The 27,982-nt window shown below is 35.9% G+C and overlaps 1 protein-coding gene across 18 annotated transcripts in view; it reads right to left on the bottom strand.

Moving 5' to 3' along the window:
- The window catches only part of PRR16 (proline rich 16), a 198,630-nt gene that overhangs the window by 60,124 nt on the left and 110,524 nt on the right, over positions 1-27,982 (bottom strand). For 3 of the 18 annotated variants that reach the window (XM_038551896.1, XM_038551899.1, XM_038551904.1), the window contains exons 1-2: positions 4,974-5,030; positions 2,802-2,899 (exon numbers count right to left, since the gene is read on the bottom strand). The exons of 4 other annotated variants lie outside the window; for them this stretch is intronic. Coding sequence is in view for 2 of the 14 variants with exons in the window: in XM_038551902.1 (XP_038407830.1) it covers positions 2,734-2,784 (51 nt within the window). In the remaining 12 variants the exon portion in view is untranslated. Of the gene's footprint in view, positions 1-2,733; positions 2,900-4,742; positions 4,826-4,973; positions 5,032-27,206; positions 27,297-27,982 lie in introns of those variants that run through there. 11 more of the 18 variants (XM_038551908.1, XM_038551907.1, XM_038551909.1 and 8 more) reach the window with 6 other exon arrangements.

Here is a 27,982-nt window from a genome sequence, read left to right as displayed (position 1 = left end):
CACTAACTGAAAGAGGAGACTTGGCCATGGCTTGTGCAGTCTAGGTTTAGAAATCTCAATGGCTATGAAACAATACTTACTTCAGTTTGTGAGCCACATTCATTTTAGTTTCTCTCTACTGCCACTAGTCATCCTTATTTCCTGAACTCAATTTATGACTATATTCTCGCTCTGATTTCCTTCCAACTCACTTACCTTACCTTACCTTGTTTTTTTTTTTTTTTTTGTTTGTTTTTTTACTTTTCTACTGCACTCTGAACATATCAAGGGCAGAACTTTGTCTTAGGAATCTTCACATCTCTTTATTTCTAGCACGGTGTCCAGTTCAAAGGACATTTTCACTAATTGCTGAGCGAATGCATGATTAAGTAATCTACTATATTAGTTCAAACTGTTTCTTTTCAGTTTGACAAAAATGATAAAGATATCAAAGGACTGCTTTATTATATCTAAATGACACAGAAGGAGAAATTTTCCTATTGCTGAGATTTATCAACCTCTCAAATTTTCCCACATCTCTTTAATTCGGATATGTAATTTTCATCAGTGTGCTAGTATAATAACAACCATTTTGAGTGACAACTCTTATTCAATCGACCTAAGATTGATTGATTGATTGATTGATTGATTTTTGGCCTCAGGAACTAGCTGTGGTTAAACTCAATAGCATCATGAAATGTTGGAGTTTTCTCTTTTGTGCAAGGTGGCAAATACTTCTGAAGAAGTATTTAAAAATTTATAGCCCTTATAAACATGATGAAGACACTGCAAATTCCATAGCACTATTTTTACTAGTCACCTTTATAATCATTTCAACAGTTAATCCTATTTATAGTGAACTAAACTCAGCTAAAACAGTTAAATATTAGACCTGAATCTTTTTACTAGAAAAACTATAAATGAATTTGAGAGGTTCTATCACTGTCTGATGAGTGCAACAGAAATCTAAAGGGTACAAAATACTTCACTGGAGAAGAAATAAATTGTCTGGTTGTAGACTGTCAAGACTTTATTCCAATGCAAAATGCTGGGCCTACAGTGCTCTGTTTTTTCTGTAAAAGTCATGTCAAGCAGAATACATGGAAATTAGGTCCTGAATTCTTTGGTCCACTAGGTCAGCTGAAGGTCTTAGGAACTCATATTGAATAAATGACTTGCAAAATATTAATCATCAGTTAATATTAGAGCCAGAATTTAAATATAAGAAATCTTTGTTTCTAGTCTTACATTATCTCCACCATGTAATCTGATCTTGGATATGGCATGTAGCTTTACAGTGAAATCATATTATTTATAGAAAGGGGAAGTGAAATAAAAAACTATTCTAAATATTTCTCTACAGGTCATACCTACCAATATAGGTATAGACAGTTTTTTTAAAGCTCTTTTCCTGATTTAGTCAATAACATACTTTTGATTCAGTATATTTACATAGTACTCAATAACTTCTATTTAACTTACCTCTAAAGTGGAATTTGATTGAGAAGATGAGTATAGCTAAATTCCAAATAACATTCCCTCTTGTTTTGTGAGTAGGGCACATTAAAATGAAGACAATTCATGGCACAGGTCCTAACTATTAAAAACTAGTATGGCTGTTACAATTCCAAAATTGAAAAAAAAATTACCATTTACATTATTGAATTCACTAATACAGAATGCTTACTTAACAGGCTCTCAAATACAAAATCAACACTACTCTGAGGAATTCATTTCAAATACACTATTCCCAAATGCATGACAAAAGAATGTAACTGATTAAAGAAAAACAGTCATTGGAAACATGTCTAATATCCCCAATATCTGACATTACCCAGACATCTTTTATTTTTGCTTTTAGATATGATAAATTTGCTCTTCCAATTCAATAGTTAACTGACCATGGCATCTTACAGATTTTATTTAGTGTGGAAAAATTTAGCATTCATATTTAACACCAATGATAAGTAGAATCCTATACAGATACAAATGTTGAAATTAAATTATTATTCCAGAAGCCTCAGAGCTTAATACGTAATAAACCCATATTCTTTCACATATAGAAAAGTACTGGTACCAAGGAAACCTTTATCAGTAGCCTTTGATGTTGGGATAATAAAAATTTGTAACAAAAAACTTTGTTGACCTTGACTGTACACATTTTCACTTCATTAAGAATTCCCAGCTGTTAAAGGTAATGATCCTTCTTACAGTCACATATGGTATAGCCAACTATCCCTGAATTATGAATGAGTTCTACACAACACAAATCAACTTTTAAGGGAAAAAATGAGAATATTCAATATTTGATTCTAAATAATCATATATTTAGTAATTTTTGTTTTTTAATGGCCAACTTGACTATTGTCTATAGTCAATATATATAAAGAGAAATTCTGGAAATGTAAGCCAGTTTTGTTCGTTGAAAGTGTAAGTGTGCTAACACAAACTCATTAATCCTGGCATCTTGGAAGTCAAATCCTACAGTTACAAAAATACTATAAGGGTTCCATAAAAAAAAACCTTTGGAGCCCACAAAGCAAACAATGCTTCATTTCATGGTGTTATTATACGTTTTTTCCTCTATGGAATTTAAACATAAAACACAGACTGAAAAATATGACAACTTACATGGTGCTGTGATTGCTAATGGTTATTCAGGGTCATTATGTAATTACTTTAGTAGTCATATATCTGATTGTTAACCACAACTTTTGTCTATATTTCAAATAACGAATGATATACTGGACTTGCATGTTTCTTAGAAATGCTGGTATGTGTTGTCCAAATCCCTGCACACATCATGTCAAGGTGGGGCTGACCTTCTCAGGCACTTCCTGGTGTCCTGTTGTCACTGTCTGCCTGTAGCACTGTCTCCCTGTGTCATCATGTGGGGAGGTGGGAGGAGGTTATGGAGCTTCTGTTAAAAAAATTAGAGAACTTTTAAAAATAGTGTAGTTACTACAGACTTTCCAAACACACAGAACTGAACAGGTACAGGAGATTATGAATGGTGGGGCATGGGGGGGGGAACCATTAGTCAGCTAATGGAATAGGAAGAAAGAGGCTGGAGTAATGCAGATGGACTCATGACTGGAAGAGAGGACAAGTTAACATATGAAGGAAATGTATGTGAAGGACATCATGAGGCTGAAAACATAGGAAATGTGGTATAGATCAAGCAATCAAGTAAGTGTTCAAGAACTTTTCAATGAGTACCTGTCCTTTCTAAGAACAGAATGCTATATAGCAAGTCACTGGGAAGTTTCCTGAGATTAACACTTATTCATTAATCAATCCTGTTTTAGTACTGCTGCCCAATGAGTCATTAACAGCCACAAATCAGGACCAGCTCTAGCCAGTGATCAGAAGGAGAAGGAGGAGTCAATCAAGTCCTGGAGACTGATGTAAATACCCCCAAGTAGTATGGTAGCATTAGAGTAGCCTCTGGAAATCAGAGAATGGTCCTAAAATATTTGAAAGGATGCCCTGTCTTAGGAAACCAAGGCTGGCTGGATGAGGGGCCAGTGGATTCAACTAACTGCAGACAAAATGTACCCTTGAGCATGTTAACAAGCATGTTAACAAAAGCCCACACAAAATCTTAGTGACAGAGGAACTCAAAGCAGAGGCTGAGTGATCTCTTCGCAGTGCTACTATAAAAACTCCAAGTACCAGAGGGTAGTGAACATAGAGCCCTTGGACTTGAGGTCTAAATAAAGACTTCATGGTCCATAAAGTTGCACCCAATCCAGAGATGCTAGATCACTATTCCCCAAGGAGGTGGTCCTTACACCTGCCTTAAGCCTTCAGTAATATGTTCCCTAAACACTGAGATTGCTATACTTGTATCTTATTCACATGAGGTGTCCATGAAAGGACACAAGCTATGTCACTCAGTCTGCTCATTGACTTTTCTGTCACTAATGACTTCCAGAGCCCTGCGCTTTGTCAGTACTGGCAATGAAGAGAAAACTAAGAAGTACCCCTCTTTCAAGGACCTCAAAAGAACCAGCTTGGGCAAAGGGTTGAGAACGGGCACGATTTTCTCAACATCCTGGTGCTTCCCATTCTATTCTTGATTTTATTTATCAACAACCTTGAATATTTCTCTAATAGTAGAGGAAACACAAAATTATGCATTTGAATAAGCTCAAATGTTATTTGAAGCAGTTAATTTCATCATTCATTTGTTTATGATGAATACTCATTCATGAAATACTCATTGAGCACCAACTATGTGCCAGGAGCCCTTGTGGTTGTAGGGGGTAAAACAATCATATAACCCCTGATCACTCTTTTATTACATACATGTGGATTACAGGAAACACTTCTGTTAATAATGAATCATAAAATGTGAATGCAAAAAAATGCTCATTTAAAAAATAATCTAATGAATAGTATTATGCAGGCACTCATATTATTATTAAACAATTTTATGGTTCACACTTTTAATAAAGTTAACAAGAACAGCAATCAAAGTTTCTAACCACATTTCACATTAAGTCTACATTGAGTACTCCTAAGAATTGTGACAAAAATCAAAGATTCATAAAGTTATAATGTGGAAAAACAAAGAAATGGTAAAAATTAGGGTGTCTATATTAATACTTCTTTTTTTATATTAATACTTCTTATGGAATTTATGTACCTCTGTCCCCTGACCAAAACAAATATTTTACACAAACAAGACACTAAAATCAAGGCCTAAAGGAAGGGGATCTAGATTTTTCTGTTGAGCACCACTGTATCATTCTTCATACCAAGACACTAGAGAGTAGTTGAAGTATGACGTCCACAGCCAGACTCACTAGCTATGTGTCCCCAGACAAGATACTAACTTGCTTCTCCTTTCTTAACTCTGAAAGGGAGGTAAAAATAAACAAGCAAGTAAACAAATAAATAATCATAATAGTTTCATAAGGTCAATGTAAGAATTAAATGAGCTAATACATGGAAAGGAAAAACACTTTTTTGAGCACATTAGTATTTACTCTCCATTTCTGTTACTAAATCAGAAGAGCAGTGTAGCAACGATGTATGTCAGAATCTTCACTGACAGAAGTTCTCAGAAAGAATTTGGAATCGAACACTTTCACCTTTTCATTAGTTTCAGTGTCAAATATTCTCTGGGCAATACAGGAGCCAACCACTCTGCAGTAGTTGGGTGTCTGTATGTTCCTCCTCATGGTAACATGCAAGAGCCAAATTCTAAGGTCACCTCCAGAACTCCCCAGCTTCATAATGGCTACCACTTTTTCCATTTTTTTTTCCATTCTGACAGTATAGATTATGTTCTTCTGTTTGGCAGAGACTGTTTGGCCTCCCAGTGTGGAAAAAACTGTTACCAAACCATTCCAGCCATAACGTGTGATCTTATTCAGCAATACAACTTCTCTGCCAACAACAAGCTAAACAATTCTGTCCTTCACTCCTCCTCTGACCCCTTGCCATATATTTCGCACAGAGTCTCAGATAAGGCTAAAACCAGAATGGAAAAGTTTTGAAATTATCTGGTAAATGTTTGAAGGAAATCATGAAACCACATTTCAATTGTCAAGAATATTATTACCCATTCTAGAAGGATGCTGTCTGAACTCTATGCTTAGAATCACCTACTGAGAAATTACAGAAGATGATCTGAATTTGTGAGAGGGAAAAGCCCCAAACCTTAATTCTTGACAAATGTGCATTTACGTTTTTGGCCTTTGCAGAACTAATCAACATCCACAATCTGTTTTAATACCTCTGTTCGGAGTATTTGCTTATCCTTCCAACAAGAAGATGCAAAAAAAGCCCACAGTAGAAGAACTGAATGTTGAATAGGTTTTTCAAAAATCATGACAGGTTTTACACTGAGCTTGCCACATTCTCTGGTCTCCTCATGATCAACAACATACATTTGTAAAATGTGTCACATGCACAGGGTCATGGTATGGTAATAGAAGAAAAAGATGTCTCTGTATTAGGCTATCACATTTAACTAGGAATCAAACATACACCCATACCCACAAGCTACAAATATCCATCAACTGAATCCATGTGTGCTAATGTGCTTTGCAAAGAAAAGCTCCATTCAAATTCTAATCAGTATCCAACTGGCTGCACTGAAAGTTCCTGCAGGGAAGTGATAACCTCTTACTACTCTCTAGAACACTAGCATCTGAGAATCAAAGGAGATTTGTTTATGGCTAAACACATTTAATTAATGCTCAGCTCTTAGGCATTACTGAGTCCAGATTTCTTAAATGACTCATGTGTCTGGATATAAAGAAAGTTCGGGTTCCGTCTCACTTTTAGTGGCAATCACCTACCTATATGATGTACAATTGCCTTAAAGAAAAGGTATTTATCAAGAATCAATACATCATGATGCTGTTGAAGTTGCATCAAGAGGGACGTCTAGGTGGCTTAGTGGGTTAAACAATTGCCTTCCGCTCAGGTCATGATCCCAGGGTCCTGGGATCTAGCCCAGCTATTAGCTCCCTGCTCAGCAGGAAGCCTGCTTCTCCCTCTCCTGCTTCCCCTGCTTGTGCACTTTCTGTCAAACAAACAAATTAATAAATAAAAATATTAAAATAAATTGCACCAAGAAACCCAGAAAAGCCTACAATATAAATACATTTTAAAAACAGAACTTACATGTAGAGCAATCATATGAATAAACTAAACTATTCAAATGTTGGATATACGTTACTTATTTTGTCCCAAATAGAAGGTAGAATGGATGGCTTAAATCGCTTTCTTGTAAATGATATGGAAACATCTTCGGGGATTTAAGTAATGGGTTTTAGTAATGAAAGGCTTATAGAATTCTAGAAAAAATACAGAGCATGACCTTCCACAGGGTAATTGAAGATTAAAGATTTATGCTTCAAGATTTAAGAGAAAGGAAAATAGCAAAAGAAAAAAATTTACAAATTTCAAATTGAAATTAATTTCAATTTAAGTGCTATCAGAAAGACAATGATGAAAGCTGACTATAAAATTGAACATACCTCATTTATAGTATAACAATATTAGCTCTAATTGTGCATTCTATGATTATCCAGAAAACCAGCAATTACATAAGATGTGACCCTTGTTTTAAAATTCAAGCTTAATTACTAGGTTTCTTTCATAGTATTTAGATTTGGGCAAGATATGCTGTACCTAGGATCCATGAATAAATTCATGGGTAGATAAGAGCATCTTTCAATTTCTGCTAAACTACTAAGTGGATGCTTTTGCCCAGAGTCTTCAGGAAGTATCCATAACACTCATTCATGTCTTTGTCCAGTAAGAATTTCAGTTGCAGAAAAGAGAATGATCTCATCACTAAGCCCTCATTTCAATAAAATGAAAATGTGAATTTTCAGGGCCAAAATATATCACCTGAGTGCTCAATTTCAAAGAAAAAAAAAAAAAAACCACAGGCATTAATACCCATACTAAAAAGGCCTTTAAAGTTTTGTGAGAGTATATGAGTGATATTATATACATGGTTCACTGAGTAATGCAATAAAACAATTGCATGTATTCACATTTTGGAACACAAAATAGCATATATTTTCAAAAGAATCACATTAAATAATGTATATATGGAAACTTTTTTTAGGTTTAAAGTATATTTCAACCATAGTTAACACTGACCTCAGAATTAGCATTTCTTTTTCTTTTAAGATTTTATTTATTTATTCATGAGAGATACAGAGAGAGAGAGAGAGAGAGAGAGAGAGGCAGAGACACAGGCAGAGGGAGAAGCAGGCTCCATGCAGGGAGCCTGATGTGGGACTTGATCCCAATCTCCAGGATCACACCCTGGCCTGAAGGCGGTGTTAAACTGCTGAGCCACCTGGGCTGCCCTGACCTCAGAATTAAAAGCTCATATTGCCACATCAGATATTCAGAGTTTAAATAAGAGTGTAGCACTAAAACAATACTCCAAGGCAGCTGAATTTTGAACTAGTTAGCCTTGTAGGGAATTTATTCAGCTGGCTAGCAGAGACATATACAGTGATAGACAAAACATCCTCCACTGCAAATCTATATATTAAACAGTAAGGAACTGCTTTTCTTAGAGAAAAGAGGGGAATAATTCCATAAAATATATACTCAGTCTTCCTTTCATGCCTATATTAATATTATTTTAATCCTGAAACTTTTCATGGTCTAAAAGCCTGAATAAATGGCACTTCATCCTGAGATTTTTGTATCTGTTTCCACAGGATTTGACAAATGTCCCTGAATAATTTGAAAAAAGAAACCAAGTGATGTAACTTGATGAAGAATATCCCTTCTTATAGAAGGAAAGCACATATTTTTGGAAGATATGATCTTCCCAGGATGAACAGTCAGCTCTTTTTTTGAATATGAGGAGTTTCAAAGATTAATTTGCTTCTCAGAATCCTGAGACCAGCAGGAGAGATCTTCTTTTTGACAACTTTCTGATACTAGGAATACAATGAGAATGAAGATCTCAGCTGACATTCTAAAATTCCACCAAAAATGGGTTAATCCCATTTAACTTTTTACGGGTCAAACATAACAACAGAACTTTGGATGGAGCAGGAATTAAAAATAAAAAAACAGATGAAATACCACCTAGACATTTAAGAAGACTTAATAATTATCACAATATATATTTTTTGGGGGGAGGGACTGAAGGAGAGGGAGAGAACCTCCAGCAGACAAGGATTCTGAGCACAGAGCCCTACAATGAAAGACTCAATCTCATAACCCTGAGATCATGACCTGAGGCAAAATCAAGAGTTGGACACTCAACTGACTGAGCCACCCAGGAGCCTCTATCATCCAGGAGCCTTATTTCTTAAAAAAAAAAAAAAAAAAAAAAAAAAAAAAAAAAAACCTGCTTTTTAAAGAAATGGAGTTTTCTAATTGAAAACAGGTTAGTAACATCTAGCCTAATAGAAACATGCCTATAACTAATAGATTAAAATGTTTTTTTTTTCAGTATATAAAACCATGAAGTAGTACTCTAGCCATTTTTTAACTACTCAAGTGCTTATAAAGTTTGAACTGTTAAGCAGTAAACAAACCTTCACTGTGAAGATATGTCTACAGTTTTGTTTTTGTTTTGCTTTTCCCATTTGTTGGACAGCTTTACATCAACTATTCTTCATTTTTGCCCCCTATTTTGAATCCTAATGTAATAATTAGTGCTGAATATCAGTGCTTGTTTCAACATTTCTGCATGAGAAGGGCTCAGAAGCAGAATCTAATTGCAAAGTAGGGCCAAAGGCCTAGTCTAAGGAACTTGTTTTGTATACTGAGAACCCTAATTTTAGTGAAAGCATAAGTTCCTTCCCCAGGGGTAAGGATAGGATAAAACATGGAGAATATAGAGGGAAGGTTAAAGCTTACTCCATCCTTGCCCTTCCAAAAGCCTCTAGCCATTACTTCTTATTCATTTAGGTTCAAAGTGAAAAAACTGGATATTTTCCATGGAAATATAAGGGACAGATTTCAATCAAAACAGGTCTGCAGGTCTGTGATGCAGCTATAACAAGTCCAAGATGTGCTACCCACTCGAAGGATGAGTGGAAGGAAAAGAATAAGTGATTTAAAGACATTAAAAAGTAGGTCTCTCAATGTAAGTTGTTACTGTTTATTTATTTCTTTATTTTTAGGGGAACAGGAATTAGGAAAGGATCAGAATGACTGAGGATGTGTCAAATTTAAAAGACTTTCCAGGGTTCCTGGGGGGTTCAGGTTGGCTAAGCCTCCGAATCTTGATTTCAGCTTATGTCATGATCTCAGGGTCATGAGATCAGGGCCCCCGGTAGGAGGCTCCATGCTCAGCAGAGTCTGCTTGAGATTTTCTCTCTCCCTCTGCCTCTCCCTGCCCCTCCCCTGCTTGGGTACACACTCTCCAAAATAAATAAAATTTGAAAAAAAAAATGTTCGTGGTCTCCTCTAAAGTGAATTTATCAGAACATTAAAAAAATACATAAATGGGTAATAAATGTCAGGAAAACAAGACAAATGGACAGAAACAAAATAAGCACCACAAGAAAATTCCCTGCTGGTATAATTTAATGAGGTTAGTGAAAATCTTCTTTAAGATGCCTTGGGAAGTGGGAAGCCCTGGTAAAACTGCTATCTCAGTGAAGCAGATTATTAAAAGGGACTGTGAAACTAAGAGAGACGGTGAACATGGTAGGAGACTCCAAGGAAGCAAAGAGCAAGAGTCTCTAACAGCATCATCCATAATCCCAACACAGCTCTTGCCCTCAGCAACCCTGTACAGAAAAATCTCTGTAAATGCCCAATTAGAATTCCTTTGTAGAGTAAGATATCTCAAAGAAACTATGGATCTATTTCTAAAAGTGAAAAAAACAAGAAGTTTGTCTCAGTTTCTTCCTTTCAGGGCTAACACGACACAATTAATTATCACATTGCACATTACATCATTGCATCTGGAAAACAGTATGTTAAAAAAAAACACCGACAACTTTTCACTTTTTGTTTATAGGTGAAAAGAGATGTCTCTCTTAGAAAAGTGAATAAGCTAAGATGTACATTTTACAACTGGCTACCTGAACAAAGTTGTTATAAATTACGGTTATATTGTAGTGTTTCAAATACCTTCCTGAAACAGTTGGACCAAGCACAACTATGTACAGGCTCTAAAGAGGCATCAATAAAATATAATTTTCTGATATTTGAAATTCTTATACTCACAAATCTAAGGGAAAAAAGGATCTTTCTTTCTGATTAGATCCTCAAAACGTTTCCTCCATTTTTGAAATTATTTAACACAGCTCTGGATGTTTGCTTGACTAAATACCTAGAACCAATAATATATGATCTTAGATAAAGAAAGTGGTATGGTTTACAATAATTTTTCCTAAGAGTATCGCACTGGTGGTCAATAAAGTAGCATAAGGTCATAACTGAAAAAAACTTAAATTTAATATTATGTATTTATCTTAATATAATTATAAAAAATATAGCCAGCTTCTCAAATCTGTGACAGAAGTCCTTTTATTTTGATTTTATTTAAGACTTATTTATTTTGAGAGAGAAAGAAAGAAAGAGAGAGAGAGAGAGAGAAAGGAAGGGCAGAGGCAAAGAGGAGCCCAACAGAGGGTGTGAGGCAGAGCTTGATTCTATGACCCTGAAATCACGACCAGGGCCAAAATCAAAAGTCAGATGCCTAACCTACTAAGCCACCCAGGTGTCTTGACTTTCATATATTTCAATGACCAGTTCTAGGGAGTCAAAGCCAAGTAATTGGTGACACTTGAGAACAAAAAGCCATCCTTAACTTTGATGAGAAATCTCTTATATTTTCACAATAGTTGCCAATCTTTTTAGTCCTGCTATGGGCATCTCAACTATAAAAAGTGCTTAAAATATTTTCATGTGTCCTATAAAATAATAACCATTATTATGAAAATCTAATGTTAATTATTAGCCAAGATACAGAAATTTATAGTATCATTTAAAAAATAAATTATGATCCTCTAAGGATGAATTAGGTAGAGAGTGGGCAGCAAAGAAAAATAAAAGAACTAATGTATAGAATAGTTTTATGTCAAATTGCTTTTGAAATAAACCACTGCAGAAGATTATAGCTTCATCATTCACCAAAAAAGCCTGTCTTCTTAATGTCACAATAAAAAACAAAAACAAAAACAAAAAAAACCCTCTTCTTTCTTCTGGTTCATATACTTCATATAAATGTAAGATATCAGTTGACACAATATATCAAACAAAACAAAAATAAATTGGCTGGTCCTGAATACTGCATTTTACAACTTGGCCACATCAACTGTCAGTTCACTCAAGAGTATTTACTAAGCATTCACCGCAGACAACAATGCTCCAGAGTCGTTTTGCATTTCATTCTCTAGGTCTACAAATATATTTTTCACATTCATAAGTAGACTATTTTCATCTGAATTTTATGTTGTGAAAGACAGTGTTATATGTGCAGCATATAAACTTCAACCAAGGTGTGTTACCAAAATTTATGGAGTAGTATAACATCATCAGTATGTATGGCAAAACTGTAACACAGTATAGTGCCTTGATGATGCTAGTTTATTTCTCAGGAATTTTTTGATTTGAAAGTGATAGATGTCCAAAATACAATATAAAGATTTAAGCTATGATGTTGCATAAGAAATAAAGATGAGGAGAGCAATCCTAGAATTTTTCTCTTTTATACACAAATAAAAACGCAAGCTACTTTTGCAAAGCTGTTATACCACGTCTCTTAGGAAATACATAATTCTAAAACTCATACTTTATTCCTTCTTTTAAAGATTCAAATAAGAAATTCCAAATGCTTTTATGCAATTATATTTACAACACTATTAATTTCTTTGAGTTTACTCTTTGAAAGGTACATTTTAAATACTTTTATATTTATCCTGATATTATATAGCAATTTCTATAATCCTGAAAATTGAAAGCAACCAACACAATTTATATACCCATGGCACTTAGACCATTCATGTGATTATGGTACAAAAGGAAGTTATTATGCAGATAATTTAAAAAGCAAAACAAATGAACACATAAAGTACTTGACACAATGGACCCTCCAAAACAGTTATTGTATTTATTAAATTAACTAAATAAAAATCAATTTACATTTTACTATATAATGTGCAGATAATTCATAATGTGCAGGATTCTAAGACTAATACAAAATAGACATACACTGTTCATTTGTTATAAATCAAGCCAGGGTTGTATCCATCTATAAAAATATTTATACAGTCTTTAGAACAATGATTGTGACAGGTGAAGGAAGAGAAATATGTGAGATACATGTATATATTCACTGAAAATCAAGGACATTCCATAAAAAAACATGCAATACTATTATTGAGAACAGTCGAGAATACTATTAGATTAAATCTAAAGAATACAAAATAGGTAACAGTTGAAGATCAGAGAAGCTTTCTTCATGGTGAGCTACTACATATCAGAACAGTGATAAATAATCACAAATACATGTTTCTATAGATTCATATTTTATTCACAGTAATAAGACTAACATCGAGTCTTTATTGAATGCTCATGATGAGCCAGACACTTGAATTCACAGTCATGGTGTCCTTCGACTTTCACTAAACCATTTAAAAATTTTTCCTTCTCCATTCTACAACTATAGAAACTGGAACTCTGGGAGCTCACACATCTAGAATCAACCTCAACCTCACGGTGGTGTCAGCCTGGTCTATCTAACCTCAAAGTTCCCCAGGAACAGTTCCAGTATCATTCTTAGCTGCTAAGAATTCTAGATATGTATAGTGGCCGCTCACAAGATGGCAGCTTTCTGAAGAAAGTAACATTTTCTAAAACTTTCTGGAACATGGAATCGGTCATTATAAAATGAACATAAAATATTATCAATGATTACAGACTAAGTGTAAAATAAAATCTTTATTAAGAAACTCTTACTGACAAAATACTTGTGGAAAACAGGTAGACAAGGCAAAATCCTCTCCAGTGGCTATTTCTTGGGGAAACAAGTCAAGTGCACAAATGGCCTCAGTACACAAAACGATGCCAAGGGTGCATCAAGTTGAGTGCCAATCGCCATGGGCTCTCAGAGGCGGAGAGTGAAAGAGAAGGAATCCTGAACCCAAGCTGGATCTGGAGGGAGCAAGCTGAGAAGAGATTGGAAAATGAGGCCTTGGTAACAGAGCATCTGATGTTGTCACTTATCTTTTGTTTACTTTCTGTTGAGACGGAAGCATATTCTTACAGTTGTTTCTGAAAATCATGTCTTGGATGGGGAACAAAACAAGCTGAAATGAACACTGGGAGTGCAGGTATCTCTTAAAATTTTGCTTTAAGGGTAGATATTATATTAAGTGCTCTTCTCACAAGATATAATAATGTAAGGGGCAGCTGGGTGGCTCAGCCAGTTAAGCATCTGCCTTCAGTTGGGGTCGTGATCCCAGGGTTCTGGGATGGAGCCCTGCATCTGGCTCCCTGCTCTGTGGGGAGTCTGCTTTTCCCATGACCTTCCTCTTTGCTCGTGATCTCTCTCTTTCTCTCTCACTGTCCCTCTTTCTCTCAAATAAATAAAAAAAAATTTAAAGAGTTTATTTATTTGAAAGAGAAAGGAGAGCAAGAGAGAGCGAGTGAGCAGGGGGAGGGGCAGAAGGAGAGGGAGAAGCAGACTCCCCACTGGGCAGGGCCCCACCCTCCTACACCGGGCTCCATCCCAGGACCCTGGGATCATGACCCCAGCTGAAGGCAGATCCTTAACTGACTGAGCCACCCAGGTGCCCATAAATAAACTCTTAAAAACATATATATAAAATGAGGGCAGGAGAAAACCTTTGAAAGAAACAGAAATGTTTATCGCATTGATTGTGCTGATGATCTCACAGACATGTATTCAGATTCAGCGAGTTGTGTATGTTAAATAAGGGTGCCTTTCTGTATGCCAATCATATCTCAATGAAATATTTAAAAAGTAGGAGTTGAGGATTCTAGATTAAAAAAAATTAAATCAGCTATGAATCACAGAAATAATTTTCAGTAGAAAAGAAAAAAGCATTCTTCCCAGCATACATAGAGAGCAAAACTGTTCTCAGTTTAAGCAACTTTCTTGGTAGGCAAATTCTGAGCCCAGACCCTCTTGTGTTGTGGCCTTCTGATCAGTTACTCTAAAGATCAGTGCCCTAAATCCACAGCCTCTGATTAAGCCTACGGGAAATGGCAACATTTCTATACCTTGAGAATTTATGGGTACCGTCCTTGGGCTGGGCTAGGTGACATCAAATACTATTAGATTATAATAAGGGAAAGTAGGTAGAGGTTCTTAAAGACAGTGGACTCGGCAAAGGTGTTCAAGTAATAGCCAGTAGGGAACACTCAGAAAATTAGCCTTGTTCCAGGTTAAATGGAACAAAGATTTTTTTTAAGGCAAATAATACATTTCATAAAGAGTCTTTAAATTAGAGAGTAAGAAAGCCTTACAAATCAGGCTAATGAGCTTAATTTTATTCTTTATTAAAATAAAAAGCTTACTGACTTAATCCTCATAATAACAGTATAAAGTGGGTTTTCTTATTATCCCTATTTTACTGAAGATAAAACTGGAGCCCAGAGAGGCTAAGTAATTTCAGTTCACTTTGCTAGAAAATAGTAGAGCCAGCGTTCTAATCAAGGAAGTTCCCTGGGACTTTTCCCTTGTGACTTTTTTTTTTTAAAGGAAGAAATAAGGGAGAATGAAGCATGGATACCTTAATCCTAGATTGAGAGCTATTACACATATTATATTTCAAGATTATGATGATTTGCACACATCAATTTAAAATCTATTTTTGGATTTTATTTCTTGATGTAGAGAGTAAACTGCAAGATAATAGAGATCCCAGAACAGAAGGTAATATGTTACCAAGTACCTGAAACACACATGCTCAGCTAGAAACACTACCTTGATGTGCTGAATACTATAGCTGACATTCTTAATGGAATGAAAATATCAGGGGAGACAAACAAAAATTAAGCTTTTTTTTAACCAAACAAAAAACTGCCTTCCTTCATTCTCTCAAATTAGCAAAATTTTCTTACACTTTTGTATAGTGATATATGCTGCTCATTTTATGACTTGAAATTTGACTAGTAAAAAAATTAGGCCTCACTTCAATAAAAAAATAATAATAATAATGCATTTCCCTCAAGCCTAGAAGTAAAACTGACATGTCTGTCTTGTTCTTATTTACATTTCGAAGTCCACTGATTTTTAAACTGTTTTAACAATTGAACCTCTCATTTCCCTTTTGGGGAAAACGTAAATACATTGCTGTTTTATTCTACAGAATACTTTTGAGAGACTGAGGACAAAAGGGGGGCTGTCTGGTGAGGGAGGAAGTCCAGGGATTTGGATTTCAACACGACATGTTTCATGATGCCCTGATCACGATGGAAATGACCTCGTGTCTCTGAATCTTTAGTGTCTCTACCACACCACCTATCTCACGGGAAGGGGGAAAGATGAAACAAGATAACATGAAAGGAGCTCTCAGAGGTTTTTCTAAAAAGTAGGCTCTGAATGAACACAGATGGCTGCTATTTTGGAAGAAACTACCTTCACTTTAAAGCTGTGATTTGAAGTCAGAAGTCAAAACTATTACTCCTGGTTGTATAAGTTGCTAAATTTTGATCATGGGCTATTCACAACTCACCCAAAAAACATTTTACTCCATTATAAAATGCAGATAATTTATTCTCTGCCTGTCTAAAAAGAAATTGCTTGAGCATCAAATCAGACACTGCATGTGAATAAAAAGGCAACATAAATGTAGTAAAACAAGTTCCAAGTAGTGTTCATAACATAGTTTTTTAATATTTAAGAATAAGAGTAAGAAAAAAGTTTAGCAGTTAACTTTTTTATTAATCAATGATGATATGTTCCCAGGAAAACTTATTACCCTGCATTTATTAGAATTATATAGCTACCTCATGACTTCTAAGATCCTTTTTGATTCTTGAATTTTATAATTTTTCATATTCTCCTGCAAAAACCGCTTACCTGGACTATAAATCAGAACTCAAAAAAGTGAAGGCATTTTAAGTGTATAGTTCAGGCTACACCTCTCAATAATAAAACTCTTTCTCTATGTCCCGGATGCTACTTACTTTGATAGCCTCAACTCTTATCACATCCCACTTTGTTCTATAATGAGTTCCTTGGGGCATTGTGTCTCTCTATTCAAGTGCTTTTCCCTCTGCCTGGAAGATCTCCCTTTCCCTGACCTTGTGTCAGGACACTTCAGAACCTATAGTGACATGCCCTATTTGCATGTATTCTTTCTTTTTATTTTTTTTTTAAGATTTTATTTATTTATTCACAAGAGACAGAGAGAGGGAGAGACATAGGCAGAGGGAGAAGCAGCTTCCCTGCGGAGAGCCTAATGTGGGACTCGATCCCAGGACCCCAGGATCATGACCTGAGCCAAAGGCTCAACCACTGAGCCACCCAGGTGTCCCGCCTTCTTTCTTTTACATATGTTCTTGAACAGGGAAGGACCTTGTACATCTTGGTACTTCCAGTATAGCAAACAGTGCTCGACCCACAAGAGATACTTAATGTGTTATAATGGGCCAATAAAAAAGTCAAGACAATCTCTGAAACTTCGAACAAATTCCCAGAGTACCTGGGATTCCCGGGTCAGATGATTCCAACTGCTATATGATTCCAGCTGTTGTGTCAGTGAGTCTGAGAACCTGGCCATATAATGACAAATAGTGGGTGGCCTAGAGTCACAGTGCCCAGGACTTAGGAGGTGGTTTCCATTCAAACAACAAACAATGTAATTGTGAAGCATCTACCCATGTCCATGGTTTCCTTTGTACCAAGTAACCAATCTTAGCCTTGGCAGAACAGCATGACCAAATCTCATGAGATTTATAAACAACTGTACTGCCATTCTTGACACAGTTATCACATCCTGAACCCAGTTGTTTTATTTTTAGATCTGTTTCCAGTCATCATCAACAAGGGAAATTCCCAGTTTCTCAGTATAAATACTTACCAAAATATGCATGCTAGAGAAACAGAATAAAGTCTCCCCTCATGAACTGCCCTAACCCTTGCAATTTTAATAAAATACCTCCAGGAGACATATGTGACTCATTGCTTCCTACCTGGTTTGCCAGGCTCTGGCAATTTTTAGAACCCTCAGATGGAATGGCAGATTGCATTTTCTGTAATGGCAGATATACACACACACATCCACACACACATCCCTTCCCACACACTTCTATTAAAATGTGATGGCAGTCCTCCAATGAACTGAGGTGAGGTCTATGTTCTCTCCTCCTAAAATCTGGGTGGACCTTTATACCTGCCTCAATCAATAATATGCAGAAGAAGCAGGGCTGTGTGACTTCTGATGCTAGATAATAAAAAACAAAATGACCTCAGACTGGCTAACCCTCTGTCTTGAGACACTTGTTCCTGGAACCCAGCCACCACATTGTGAGGAATCCCAGGCTACATTAAGAGGCCCCATGTGGGCGTACTAACCAGTAGCCATAGCAAGACCCTCTACCAGATGTGGGAGTGAATGAGAAGATAAGCCCAAACTCCAGTGTTGGGAGTCTTCTAGCTGAGACAAACCATGACAGATAATAGATGATGGTTCCTATTTGAAGCCATCAAGTTTTGGAATGATTTGTTATGCAGCAATGAATAACCAAAATAGACCTGGCAGGCTGCCTTGTCTTTGGAGTATCAATTTGCAACTAGATTTAAGGCAGTCTGAGACCTCATACTCTGAGAAATTTCTTTCTTTTTTTATTGAAAGACTATCTGCAAATAACCATTCTGAATTTCATATCCTAGAGCAAATATTATCACTATGGAAGAAACAAGAAAATCATTCAGAAAATACTAAATTCCTGAACTGATAGATTTCAGATTGTTAATAAACCCCTCCACAATCTTTCCCAATGTTTTTAACTATATTTCTCCAACAAGGTTTGAAGAGCATAGTTTTGTTATTATTGGCGGGGTGTTTTGTGTGTGTGTGTGTGTTCTTTTTTAAAGATTTCTTTATTTGAGAGAGAGAGTGCATGGGTGGGAGGGGGAACAGAGAAGAAGGAGGGAAGAGAAGAATCTCAAGCAAACTCTGTGCTGAGTGGGGAGCCTGGCATGGGGCTCGATTCCAGGACCCTGAGACCATGACCTGAGCCAAAACCAAGAGTCAGAAGCCTAACAGGTGCTTCTGTTATTGTTGTTTTAAGACTTATTTCTCCCTGTTTTAAATGAAATGTGATCTCTCTTTGGCAGAAAATTCACAAGAATCTACCCCATAATGTCTCACAATGAGGTCTTCACACATTTATATGAATTTATCTCTATAAACCCTTGATTCCAATAAATTTTGTGGTTTATAGAAACACTCCTTTGAAACAAACTTTGGTTTACTCAGTTTTCATTCTTAGACTTCCCTCCCACCTGTCATTAAACCTATGACTCATCTTAATCTCTTCTCTGCCCAGTCACCCATCAATAAGCATATCCACAGACATTCAACAAGCCTTCACAGAACACCCTATCTAGAATATCTCACTCTGATCTGCTAGATAATATACTCCCCAGGTCAAAATAAGTCCATCTCCCCTGTGGACCATTATTTATCTTTTATATATGCTTTAGTTTTCCCATCCATCAAATGAGACTAGAAGTGGTATCTAGCTCTTGCTGTGAGAGAGGTTGCTGTAAGAATTAATTAAAAATATAAGCATTTAATAGGTCCAGGTATACACATAATTATTATGATATTTACATCTTCTCCTAATAGTATTCAAGATATTTTGAGCAGGTTCTTTGTCTCACACTACCATTGTGCATAGCCAATTACATAATACTCATTTTATGTGATGATCTGGATTTGGAGTAGGTCAGCATGTTGAACTTTTAAATTACTTACTGACATTAATTATATTCAAAATCAAAGGCTGCCTACAATTTAAAACACAGGCATAAAAGTAGAAACATAATCCTTTTCCAATATTTCATGTAGGATTTATTAATTTTGACAAAATATATGCAAATTCAGGAAATCAAGTTATGACCAGAACTTCATCTGCTAAGACACAACTTCAGTGAATACTCTGTTTCCCAAGAAAACTGAAGCTCTTTCTCTCAGTTTAGAGGTATAAGGCACCTCCTCCCCTGCAATCTCTCCAAAAAAAGCTTAGGCAACCTCTCTTGACTCACAGGACTGATGTCAAAGAATGATTTTGACAACCAGGTCCAGGTCTAAATCTTGGGATTTAGATTAAAGTAATAAATACTATGATAGAAGTCTACATAGCCCGAAGGTGATAAGGGATGACTTAAAATAAAAAGTTGAAGGGATCCCTGGGTGGCGCAGCGGTTTGGCGCCTGCCTTTGGCCCAGGGCGCGATCCTGGAGACCCGGGATCGAATCCCACGTCAGGCTCCTGGTGCATGGAGCCTGCTTCTCCCTCTGCCTGTGTCCCTGTCTTTCTCTCTCTCTCTGTGTGACTATCATAAAAAAAAAAAAAAAAAAAAAAAAAAAAAAAGTTGAAGAACACAGCGCTCACTTTATGGAAAAAGTAGATCTCCATTTGAATATTTCTGATCTGTATTGTTTAAAGGCTTACTTGAAAAGGCTAAGGAAGAATTAAAAAAAACAAGTATTACAGTTGTAGAAAAGAAGCTCATTAGTATTCTAAGATTTTAGGAAAAATAACATCTAAGTGCTTTATCTTGAAAATCAATATGATATACCATGGTGGCAATAGCTAATAATACTGTATTGCATATTTAAAAGTTGCCAAGAGAGTAGATTATTTTTAAAGATTTTTTTATTTATTCATGAGAGACACAGAGAGAGGTAGAGACATAGGCAGAAGGAGAAGCAGGCTCCCTGTGGGGAGCCTTGATGCGGGGCTCGGTCCTGGATCCAGTGAGCCAAAGGCAGACACTCAACCACTGAGCCACCCAGGTGTCCCCAAAAGAGTAGATCTTGAAAGTTCTCATCACAAGAAAAAGAATTCTGTAACTCTGTTGTGATGGATGTTAACTAGACTTATGTGGTGATCATTTAGCAATACATATAAATACCAAATCATTATGTTGCATGCCTGAAGCTAATATAATATTGTACATCAATTATATTTAAATTAAAAAATGATATACAATTTATTGCAAGGAAAGTGAAAACATCAGGCTGAAAAGGCTTACTATAATATACCATTTCTAAAATAAATATTCTGACAAGAACCGACTATTTAAAAAGCTTACTACAAAACGGATATTCAGATAGATGATTAATCCTAAATTGGGAAAAAGGTCTATGAATACTGATGTTCATACTTGTATTATGTATCACAGCAAACAAGTGAATGTCCCCAGATGGAAATGCAGTTAATTAAATTATGGCTCATTTTCTTAATGTGGTACTATACACCATTAAATTGTCTACAAGGATTTATAGCACCTCAGAAAATACTGAAAGCATAATGTTTAGTGAGAAAATAAGATAACTAAAGCACATATATCATAGGACCACAATCAAATGAGTGTAACTGGCGGGCAATATAAGAGGTTCCTTGGATGTGAGTGTCTAGATTACTCTTTGCTTTCACATTTTATGTTATTTTACCAAATATTTTATAATGGAAAATATATATTTTCTAATGAAATATTTTATAATTAAGTTTCTCTTTGTCTTCCTATCCCATCTCCCCTCTTTCCCTTCATTCTTTCTCTTCTTCATTCACAAGTTAGCATACCAATCGAGAGTCTGGTCTCCAGGGGTGCCCAGGTGGCTCAGTCAGTGGCAGACTCTTGATTTAGGCTTAGATCATGATCTCAGAGTCATGAGATTGAGCCCTGCATAGGGCTCTGTGCTCAGTGGGGAGCTTGAAATTCTCTCTCCCTCTGCCCCTCCCCCCACACTCTCTCTCCCCCTCCCAAATAAATAAATAAATCCTTAAAAAGAGAGAGAGAGAGAGAGAGAGAGAGAGAGAGAGAGAGAGTGAGTTTGGTCTCCCAGATTCCAAAAGAACTGAGTTTAAGTTACATCCCAGGCACTTTCCAATAGTGGGAACTTCTGTAAGTTAGTAACTCCTTATACCTCCACATTTATAAACATTGGTATAATAATAGCATCTGTATCTCTGATTGCTGGAAGATTAAATGGGAATAATAGAAATACAGCTCCCCACATTGTTGCCTGCCACATGGTCATTAGTCAATAAATGAGATCTGCTACCTTACACTTTATGGCCTGCTGCTCCCCCTTCTGTGTCCTCTACCTCCTGGAAAAAAAGTTCAATATTGTTACAAGTAGAAGGCACAGCAAACATTACCCAACCAGAGCAAACATGTGTGTTCTGTAATGTTGCACTGACTTGTGCAAGATTTGCAAAATTCCCAAGAACCGGTGATCTTGAAACAGTGTTTCCCAAAAATATCAGGAGGATGTCAGTGTTTCAAAAAAGAAAAAAACCCACACAACTGAAAATTAGCTTGAAGAAAATAGTGGTGAAGAAAAAGAAAGAAAATAGTGGTGGTATTTCTTAGCTCCTATTTTATTTCCCCAGAACTGAACTAATGTGCTAATCAAGTCACCGTCCATGGGAGGATTGACTGATCAAGGTCATCCTCCAGACTTTGATAGAAGTATCTCGCAAGCTTCTATAGTTTTCCGAGGTTATAGCCTTTGCTTCCTGAGATTTCATAGGCTATTGCCTTCTCCATATGGACACGGCAGAGCTTGAAACAGGACATTTGAAATAAAAATATAAAAACGTTCTGGTTCAGATTTCTTTGTTAAAAATTTCAAAGCACATTCTTAGAACACGTATTGCTTTTGTCCATACACATTGCTATTTATAGTTATATGTGAATCATATTAGTGTGAACCCACAATGATATGCAATTATTCACCCATTCTGAACCGTTTCCTGGAATTCACCCATGCTTATTGCTAAAAAAAAAAAAAAAAAAGAATATGTAAGCTTGAGTAAAACCAAATCTTTTCAAAAAATGGTTTCTGTGTTAGTTAACAGAATAAATGGATGCATCAAGAGAGAGAATATATGGGATTGGTTTAGGAGGTGATGAAAGCCAAAAAGTTCCAAGATGTGTGGTCAGCAAGCTAGTGATCCAGGAAATCCCACAGGGTTGTTCCATTCCCAGTCCAAAGGCCTGAGAACCAGAACAGCCAAGGGTATAGGTTACAGTCCAAAAGTCGGCAGATTCAAGACCCAAGAAAAGCCAATATTTCAGTTCAAGTTGGAAGGCAGGAAAAAAAAATCAATATCCTGCTACAGTTACTGTTTTTTAAATTTAGTGAGAAATTTCTGATTTTTCCAGGCAAAAATATAAGAACAAAAGTAGTAGTATGATTAAGGAATTATGGCTCAATTTAGCATAGTAACTGGTAAAGGGTCATAGAGATGAGTGGGCATTTTCCTACTATCAGAAGTGATTTTTTTTTTTTTTTTTTCTGGACGCCTGGGTGGCTCAGAGGTTCAGCATCTGCCTTCAGCTCAGGGCATGATCCCAGGTTCTGGGGATCGAGTCCTGCATCAGGCTCTCTGCGAGGACCTGCTTCTCCCTTTGCCTATATCTCTGCCTCTCTGTGTGTCTCTCATAAATAAATAAATAAAATCTTTTAAAAAGAAACGTGATTTTTTTCATAAAAAATTATTAAGCTTTTGTCTTGGAGGAGTCAATCCCAAGCAATTTTTTATCTTCAAATATTTTCCCTTGCATTTATGTTTCTAATCTTTAGGAACACATTTCATTGTAGTATACCATACATACAGAAGACTGCACAAAGTATTTGGAATTCACAAAGAGAATACAGTAATGACATCAGGAGATAGCTCAAGAAATAGACCCTGAACAGCATTCCAGAAGTGCTTCATACCCCTTGTGTGATTACTAGTTCCCCAGAAAAATAATCATTATCCTCATTTCTAATTCCATAGATCCCTTTCACCTCTTTTGAATTTTTGATAAATGAATAATCTTTTGTGTCAGGCTTCTTTTGCTCAACATATGAAGTGAAATATTGTGAATGCATAAGATTAAACTACAGCGTTGCATAAACTTCATTCTCTCTGCAGGTAGTATTTCATCATAGGAATATATCACACTTGTCCATTTTATGACTGATACGCACTTCTGTTACTGCTACTTTGGGACTATTTTAAATACTCCTGCTATAACATTATTTTACATGTCTTCCAGTAAATATATGAACAAGTTCCTTTTGGTATATAGCTAGAAATGCAATTTTTCTATTTTAACGTATATATTATATTCAGCTTTAGTAGACTCCAGGCATGGTTTTCAAAGCAGTCATACCAATTTATTCTTTCACCAACAATTTTTGAGAGTTCCAGTCATTCTTTGTGCTCACCAGCATTCCATATGGTCTTTTTTTTTTTTCCACTCTATCATTGTGCTGCATGTTTAGAAATATCACAAAGTGAGCTTAATTTGCACTTCCCTTGACTAATGAAATTGAGTAGCTTTTCTTATGTTTTTTGGGCATCTAGATAAACTCTGGAAAAATGAACAATCACATAATTTGTGCATTTTCTCTCTCTCTCTCTCTCTCTCTCTTCTACAGAGTTGTCTCTTTTATTGCTACTGATTTGTTGGAATTAACTGTATATTCTGGAAATAAAGTCCCTTCTTAAATATTCATATTACATTTCTCCTCTTTGTGTTTTCCCCTTTCACTCTTTGTGATTTTTAATAAATAGTAGCTCAATCTATTGATAGTTTTCCACTACAGTTATATCCTTCTGATCTTTGTAAAAATATTTTGCTTACTACAAGGTCATGAAGATATTCTATTTTTTCTTAAAAGGTACAGAGTTTTGTCTGTCACTTTTAGAGCTTCAATAATAGTAACAATGTTTTAATCATAGGAAGGTTCAAAATTCATTTATTATTTCCAGTCTATATATTCAATTGGCATGGTATTATTTACCGGGAAAAAAAAATCCTTTTTCCACAGCTGCGGACATTTTGAGTACTTAAATTTAGCTTTGTTAATGCACAAGCATAAAATAGTATTACGGATAACTGTTGCTTTTTAAAAGTGGTTTGGGAATAAGCGTATTGCCTACAAAATAAAAAGTAATGCTTATAATCTCACCACATTCCTAATTCCATGACTTTGCTAGCTTCTCATAGAATAAGGAGTTCAAGATCTTATATTCACAGCATCTACAATATTAACTGGCATGTTGTAGGTGCTCAATAAATGTTTCTTGAGTGAAATGATTTCACATTTTTCTAACTGTACCAGATTCTTCATTTATAAAAAAACGGTAGTCTTGGTTTTCATATATATATCCTAGTCCACAATAGTTATGAGTATCATTGTGCTTTACATTTCGTGAAAGAAGTACCAGAATTCCAAAATTTGAGAATTCTCTGTTCTGAAATCTCTCAAAAGCAGTTAGGTCCTAGCATTCTGTAGAGCAGGATCCAACACATGATGCTGTCTACCACCATCTCTGTCTATTCACTGGTATTGCAGTTGCACAAGACCACATTTGCTAAAAGAAAACACCGACTTTTCCTGACCGGGAAAAATTTGCAAATTTCCTTTGCCACAACAATGACTTCAACAGTTAAGACTGGTGCCATAGAAGAAATTACTGCTTTTGGAATTCAAGGATTTTCATCTAAAAAGCATCAATTTTTGCCTTGGAATTATATTTCAAGGCATACCTCATTTTATTCTGCTTCACTTTACTGCACTTCACAGATCTTGTGTTTTTTACAGTTTGAAGGTCAGTGGAACCCTGTGTGGAGCATTTTTCCAACCGTGCTTAATTACTTTGTGTCTCTGTGTCACTTCTGGTAATTTTCACCACATTTCAAATGTTTTGATTATTATTACATTTGTTCTGGTGATCAATGATCAGTGATTGTGACTTGCTAAAAGCCCAGATAATGGTTAGCATTTCTTAGCAATAAAGTATTTATTAAGGTATCCACGTTATGTTTTTAGACATAATACATAATACATAATAAATACTACACACTTAATACAGTATCATCAGATTACAGATACCTAGTAATAGTTACACTGTAAGCATAACTTTTAAATGCACTGGGAAAGAAAATTTATTTGACTTGCTTCATTGTGTTGGTCTGGAACCAAACCTACAATATCTCTGAGGTATGCCACATTTTACTTTCTTCTTTACATTTCAGTATATTACTAAACTTTTGACAATGAATCTATGGTGCTTTTACACACAGAAAAAAAATATTTTCAAAAGGTCTAACTTACATTAAAACAACTAGTTTTCCATGAGAAGCGTTTCTATCAGTTTTCAAAAAAGAAGACTGGTTCAATACAATGTAAGGAGCAAAAGTTGGGATGCCCAGTCTGTCTCTTGTGACTTATGAGGCTAGATTAAGTGGAATAATAAATAAAACAAAACAACAAAACTTTTCTCAAGTCCATTTCTTCCATAAATTCTCTTAATTGTGGGTGGATGTACAGTCATTTGGCTAGAAAAGTCCATGTTTTCTATTAGCAAATGTGGTTTCCACACATCTGCAGTACTCATGAGTAGACAGAGACGGTGGCAGAGAGCATCATGTGCTGGATTTACAGAATGCTAGGACCTAGCAGTTTACAGAACAGAGGAAATCCTGAATTTGGAATGTCTCAAGTTTGCCGAAATCAAATTCTGTGCCGGGTTTTCCCTATGCTCTGGATTACTAAACAACTGTCTACAACCCAAACATTCCTTTCTGAATTTTTCAAGCTAAACCATTCTACCATGTTACCCCTATGTTTATAGTTATTTGAAAGAGAAAGAAAATAGGCCATGTGCTTTGCAGAATGGTTTCAGCATGCCTTTTGATATCTGAATTAGTTTCATAGTATGTAAATTGGTAGATATTGACTATATATAGCCTTAGATCCCTATGTGTACTTCCCTGGGTGAAATAATACCAAATGAAGATAAATTGAATGAAAACTATCCTTTGTAACTTAACAGAGAAGAGACAACCTAACAGTTTATTAAAAAAAATAGTTTCAGGCTTTCTCTTCCCATTATTTTCCTGTTAGTTTAACATAAACATATTTTGAAGATCAGGTTAACACTTTTTATTCCTTGAATCCTGTATATGTTTTTCTGAGTTCTTCTAATTTTTCAGCTTAAAAACAAAGGATGTAGTGGAATTGAGAATGATTTTTTTTTTCTTGCAGTGGTGTTGTAGAGGTGATGGTGCTATCATTAACATCACTGCTGTCAATATCATCTAGTGAGTAGTAAGAGTTCCTCCACTCCAGTGAGTTCCCACCTGAGGGGCTGATGTCTTCCAAGCTCATTGTGCTACCAAACTTTTACCAACTAAATCTAAGAGAAGGTTGTAGTCTTGCCACAGTGAAACCAACAGTTCAAATACCAATAGCTTTGAAGACAAGGAGGAAAATAAGACAGACCATAGTGGTGTGAACAATGGCCAGCTGGTAAGTGTTAAGTCGAAAGGTTTTCAAATTCCATCTTTTTCCTCATAGATTTGAAATTAGAATTTATTCCTCCTGTCGTTTTGACATACTAGTAAGGAAACATTTCCAAACGAGCATTAGACTTAAGTGAGAAAACTTCTGGATGTTTAACAGTGTGAGAGGGAGACAAACAGAACATCTTCAATGGCCAAAACATTTCTAGCCAACATTCTTTAAGGCACAGACTTAGTGTCACAGATATTACCTTCAGCAAGTGCCCTAAGTTGAGACAAATGCCCTCTATTCACCTCTGTTCAGACACAGGGGCCAAGATGGAGAATAGACACATTTTATTCTGGAAGACAAGAGGAAGACAAGACAGTGGATTATGGATTTTTCCCATGTTAGCATTCTCTACTTGCTTTCCTCATGTTTTTTTCTTGGGGCCACTCTAATAGGTTTTGGTTCCTATAACTCAAACAAATGGCTCCTGTAAGGTTCACCAATGGGTTCTAGGCTCCAAGGTAATACTCCTGTTTCAGTCCTCACCTATGTAATCAGCAGTGTGTATTAATGTGATCATTCCTCGTCCTTCAAAAAGTTTTACTAGGCTTCTTAGACATCATTTTCCCTTGATTCTTCTACTTGATGACTCACTCTTTCTTGGCTTCTCTGCTAGTGTCTCCTCATTTCAGTAATTGCTAATATTTAAGCTTCCCTTAGGCTCAATAATTAGATTTCTCCTCTTCTCCACCTACAATCCTCCCTAAATGAAGCTCATCCAGTCCCATTAATTTAAATACCATCTATATGCAAATAGCTTCTGTTCAGCCCCTTCTCCCGAACTCCATAGTCATATATCTGACAACCTACTTGACATGTCCACTCAGGTGTCTACCAGGCAGCTCAAATTTACCATGTGCAAAATGGAACTTCTGCTTTTGCTTTTCCATAATTTCCCCTATCACAGTAAATGGCAGCTCTGTCCCTCCAGGTATCTAGATAAAAAAATCATGGTACCAACCCTGATTCTTCTTTTTC

This window comes from Canis lupus, chromosome 11 (assembly GCF_011100685.1).
Source record: "Canis lupus familiaris isolate Mischka breed German Shepherd chromosome 11, alternate assembly UU_Cfam_GSD_1.0, whole genome shotgun sequence".
Classification (NCBI taxonomy): domain Eukaryota; kingdom Metazoa; phylum Chordata; class Mammalia; order Carnivora; family Canidae; genus Canis; species Canis lupus.
The sequence above is the reverse complement of the archived record's forward strand: the minus strand, read 5'-3'. Positions and strand labels throughout refer to the sequence as shown.